The sequence below is a fragment of the Tupaia chinensis genome, unplaced genomic scaffold (genome assembly GCF_000334495.1).
Source record: "Tupaia chinensis unplaced genomic scaffold, TupChi_1.0 Scaffold000374_1, whole genome shotgun sequence".
Lineage (NCBI taxonomy): Eukaryota > Metazoa > Chordata > Mammalia > Scandentia > Tupaiidae > Tupaia > Tupaia belangeri.
The window spans coordinates 328,918-334,165 of NW_006159872.1; the positions used below are offsets into that span (position 1 = coordinate 328,918).

Below are 5,248 nucleotides of genomic sequence, written 5' to 3' on the forward strand. Positions count from 1 at the left end.
CATCCCCCAGGGGGGATGGCCACGCCGCAATCCCTTCTCCTCCATTCTCTCAGGATCTTGGGCACGCACACACACACACACACACGCCCGGTGTGAATTTTAAGTCATCGGGTCCAGGATGCGAACCGCAGTTGACTACGTGGGAGTCCAGCGACATAGCCATTACGCTAACTGCTGGTCCCAAGGCTTGCCCAGGATTCTAACAAGCTGCATGACTTTAGAAAAAGGGTTGCTTGGATCTGGCAGGTGGTATGGTGTTTGAGATGGCTGAATTCCCACATAGCTGGCCACAGTTCGAGTCCCAGTCCTGACAACTTGCTTTCTCACTTTCCCTCGCACTCTGGTCAACTTTTAAAAAGTAAAATAAAATAATAACATTGAATAAAATTAAATTAAATAATTATTTTTTATAAAAAGAAAGGGGCCAGCGGGAGACATGGTGATTAAGGCACTGGACTCTCACATGGCTGACTGTGGTTCGAGTCCCAGACCTGGCAGCTTGCTTTCTCACTTTCTCTCTCTCTCTTTCTCTCTCTCTAGTGAGCACATGTGCCCTATAGCAAATTAAAAACAATAATAATAAATAAAACTAAATTTAAAAATTCTTAAAAAAAAATAAAAAAAAGAAAGATTCGATTGTTGTATGATGAGAACCAGCCCATTGAGGATGGTTCTTCCCCTCCCCCCACCCAGTATGTGCAGTTTATTAACAAAAGACAGTAATTTGAGGAATCCTGTTCACAGTGACCATGGCAATCCCCCTTCCTGCGGGTGCTATTGGAGGAGATGGAGGTGACATCCTCAGTCTGCCCCGATCTTCATACCCACGTGGCAAGGGTTCTGAGGACTGACTGGCCCTCAGGGCCAGTGTTCTTGGTCCTGTTTCCTCCTATGGCTGGAGTTTGACATGTAGGGCAGAGATGCCCGGCTTCTTGCATCTCTGCGCCACATCCCGGACAGCCAGCATGGCAGCATGTGGCAAGGATTCATCTCAGTCAGCCTTCCAGCCTTCACTTTCATACCACCAGTCACACTGCACATGGTTTACTTGCCAGAGAGACAGGTGATCATCAAAGATGTGGCAGACACCACACACATTCTCTCCTTCAGCCACCTGATGTCCAAGACTGATGACCTGTTCCTTCTTTTCCTTCCCCTTGCGAGGTGCCATTTCTGCACATTGGCTCCAGACTCTGCCACCAGAAAGAGACAAATGAGATTTCTTTATACAACAAAATGCTGTAATTTACTTAACACTCACTCAATAAATGTTAGCTATGATATTACTACTAATGATATATAAAATATGTAGAACACTTTAATATGTAGATCTTTAATAACTTATATATAATAGGACAAAAGAGGCACTCAGATGTTAGAGATGGAGAGCAATAAGAACCTGAAATATTTTCATAGGTAAGCCTTAAGAATTGATTTCCAGCCTAGCAGGTGGCATGGTGGTTAGGGTGCTGGACTCCCACATGGCTGACCGGGTTCAAGTCTCAGACCTAACAGCTTGCTTTCTTACTTTCCCTTTTTCTCTCTCTCTGTCTCTCTCTGGTCAAATTAAAAAATAATAATAAATAAAATTAAATAACTTAAAAAGAATTTGTTTCCATTTGTTTACTAAGCTATACTTTATAGAGACTTTGAATTCCAAGCAGGAAGTACTCCTGCAGGGCAGGCAGGTGATTAAGGCACTGGATTCCTTGGGGAGACCATCAGGTGGTATGGTGGTTAAGGCGCTGGACACTCCCATGTGGCCAGTCATGGTTCACGTTCCGGACCTGGTGGCTTGCTTTCTCACTTTCCCTCTCTCTCGTTCTGTCTCTGCCCAAATTAAAATAAATGAATGATAAAAAGGCACTATATTCCCACATGGCCGGCCACAGTTCTTATCCCAGACCCAGGGGCTTGCATTCTCACTTTCCCTCTCTTCTCTCTCTCTGGTTAAATTAAAAAATAATAACAACAGAGACCAGCAGTTGGCATAATGGTTATATTGCTAGACTCCCACACAGTTTGAATCCCGGACCTGGCTGCTTCAAACTCATGCCAGTACATGTGCGTGCATGCCCGGATTCCCAAGAGGAGAATGGAGGAGAAGAAATGACAGCGTGGCCATCCCCCCTAGGGGATGATTTCTCTTTCTTTCTCTCTGGTGTGTGCACATACCCTATAGCAAAAATCTCTCTAAAAATAATACCAATAATAACAAAGTTCTTTTTTAAAAAAATTTAGTCTGACAACATAGAGCATGTTTCTAAGAACTGGTTTAGGACAGTGAGTTTGACAGTATGCTAAAAGCTAGGCAGAAGAGAGGAGATATTAAAAGTAGAGAGAAGGCCAGCAGGTGGCATAATGGTTGGAGCTTTGGACTCCCACATGGCTGACCATGATTCAAGTCCCAGACCTGGAGGCTTAAAATTCACACTGGGCGGGACCAGCAGTTAGTGTAATGGCTATGTCGCTGGACTCCCACGTAGTCGACCGCAGTTCTAGTCCCAGACCCAGTGGCTTAAACTCATGCCGGAAGTGTATGCGTGCGTGCCCAAGATCTCAAGAGGAGAATGGAGGAGAAGGGATTATGATTTCTCACTTTCTGTCTCTCTCTGTCTGTCTGGCAAGCGCATGCGCCCTATAGCAAAAACCTCTCCAAGAAAAGAAAAAAGAAAAAAAAATTCACACTGGGCATTGGTGCATGTGTCCCCAAAATTCCAGGAGGAGAATGGGGAAAAAGAGATTGCAATATGGCCATCCTTACTGGAGAATGATTTAGCACTTTCTCTGTGTCTCTTCTTTTGTCTCTAAGGAGAGAATAGCCAACATTTATAAAATTCTAGAAATAGAGAAATACATGGAGATAAATATTTCTTAGGAAAAAAAGCATTAGAACTCCTGGGTTATTGGCTACACTAGGAAAGGCAAGTTTAAAAGCAGTGATCATACTGGGACCAGCAGATGGTGTAATGGTTACGTCACCAGACTCCCATATAGTTGCCCAAAATCCCGGGAGGAGAATGGAGAAGTGATTGTGAGTGTGGCCATCACCCTGGAGGAGTGATTTATTTTCCTCTCTCTGTCTATAGCAAGCACGTACACTGTATGGCACAAACCTTTAAAAAAGAGAAGGAATCTTAACCATTAACTGCAATTAACTCTGTTCTTTCCTCTCTTCATAGGTCTGTTAATGGAGTATATCGGATTGGACTGTATGCTCTTAAAGATATGCCTGCTGGAACTGAACTCACTTATGATTATAACTTTCATTCCTTCAATGTTGAAAAACAGGTAAGAATACTAAATCCAAGAGGGAGGTTCAACTCTTGTCACTTATGATGCTATTGGTTTGTCAGAAAAGTCATGACAAACTTTTCTATTTTTCTATGCAAAAATGTGTCATGATTTTTCCAACAACTCAAAATATAACCTGGGCCTTTAGTAAGCATGACTGATTTTGAACCATTGAAAAGTACATAGGAGAGGAACCAGCAGTTGGCATAATGGCTGTGTCATTGGACTCCCCTGTAGTCAACCTCAGTTCGAGTCCTGGACCTGGTGACTTAAATTCATGCCGGGTGCATGTGTGTGTGTGTGCGCAAGATCCCAAGAGGAGAATGGAGGAGAAGGGATTGCAGCATGGCCATCCCCCCTGGGGGGTGATTTCTCACTTTCTGTCTTTCTGGCGAGCACACGCACCCTATAGCAAAAACCTCTCAAAAAAAAAGAAAAGTGCATGGTAGAAGACAGGTTTTCATATTGTTTTGTTGCCGGAGGGCATATGCACTCTCTAGCAAGTTGGAGGTTGCCACAATCCCTTCTCCGTTTCTCCATCCTGTTGGGATTTAGGCACACACATATACATTATACCCAGCATGTTTTCCAAACTTCTGGGGCTAGGATTCAAACTGCAGACTGCCAAGTGGGATCTAGCTCCCTTAACCACCAGACCACAGAGCTAGCCCCAAGTTTTACTCCTTACTCTACCCTGGGATACATAGTTCTTACTACTTTCTCTTTTTTTTTTTTTTTTTTTTTAGAAGTTTTTGCTATAGGCCAGAAAGATAGAGAGAGAGAGAAAGCCAAAAACCACCTCCCAGGGGGATGGCCACACCATAATCCCTTCTCCTCCATTCTCCTCTTGGGGTCTTGGGCACACACACACACGCACCCGGTGTGAGTTTAAGCCACCGGGTCCAGGACTCGAACCGCGTTTGACTACGTGGAAGTTCAGTGACATAGCCATTATGCTAACTGCTGGTCCCCCTTATTTCTGAACTCTGAAAAAACCAATTACCTTTTCATTTTGGTCTCCAGTCAATTCTTCACTTTTGTGGGAAAGTTTTCTTAAGGTTTTTTTTTTTTTTAATCTTTCTAGGGGTCAGCATGTAACATGGTGACTAAAGCACTGGACTCCCACATGGCCAGCTGCAGTTTAAGTCCTGGACCTGGTGGCTTGCTTTCTCACTTTCCCGCCCTCCCTCACTCTTCCTCTCTTTTTCTCTCTCTCATGAGCACACATGCCCTATAGAATAATCATAAATAAATAGTCCTTTAAAGTTTAATCTTTCCTTTCCACTCCAGTGAACACCCACTTGTATTTGTGGTAGTCTCAGTTACTCTCCTCTGTATTCAAATGTCTTAATTCATACCTAGTACTGGGCACCCAAATACCTAGGCATCATTTTTGAACTTGTGAGACCACAGGCTAAAACATTATTTTCTTTCCCTTCTAAGCAACTTTGTAAGTGCGGCTTTGAGAAATGTCGAGGGATCATAGGAGGCAAGAGCCAGCGCATGAATGGACTCACCAGCAGCAAAACTAGCCAGCCTATGACCACACACAAAAAATCTGGACGGTCAAAAGAGAAGAGAAAATCTAAGCACAAGCTGAAGAAAAGGGTGAATAATGATCTATGACTTTCCCTTAAAGATGTCTATAGAGTGCTTAGAGGCAATTTCTGGAATAAAGAAATTACCAAAGGGTGGTGTCTTAAGAGTGGTTTTAATATTTGGAAGTGATTTGTTTGATCCTTTTCTTTGCACAGTCTAATCCCTCTGTTTTTCAGAGAGGCCATCTCTCTGAGGAGCCCAGTGAAAACATCAATACTCCAACGAGGTTGGCTCCCCAGTTACAGATGAAGCCTATGTCCAACCGAGAGAGGTAACAAGATTTTCTTAACTGAATTCTTTTCAAATTACATGATCTGGTTGTCTTTTTTTTTTTTTTTTCTTTTTTTTTCTTTTT

At 43.1% G+C, this 5,248-nt stretch overlaps 1 protein-coding gene and 1 pseudogene across 3 annotated transcripts in view; one reads left to right on the forward strand and one right to left on the reverse strand.

The window, feature by feature from the left end:
- Window positions 1–5,248, forward strand: part of ASH1L (ASH1 like histone lysine methyltransferase) — a 266,220-nt gene that overhangs the window by 226,652 nt on the left and 34,320 nt on the right. For all 3 annotated transcript variants that reach the window (XM_027773787.1, XM_027773788.1, XM_006153395.3), the window contains 3 exons: window positions 3,183–3,291; window positions 4,738–4,902; window positions 5,070–5,164. In XM_027773787.1, the coding sequence (XP_027629588.1) occupies window positions 3,183–3,291; window positions 4,738–4,902; window positions 5,070–5,164 (369 nt within the window). The remainder of the gene's footprint in view (window positions 1–3,182; window positions 3,292–4,737; window positions 4,903–5,069; window positions 5,165–5,248) is intronic.
- On the reverse strand, window positions 602–1,453 carry LOC102468616 (40S ribosomal protein S14 pseudogene; annotated as a pseudogene).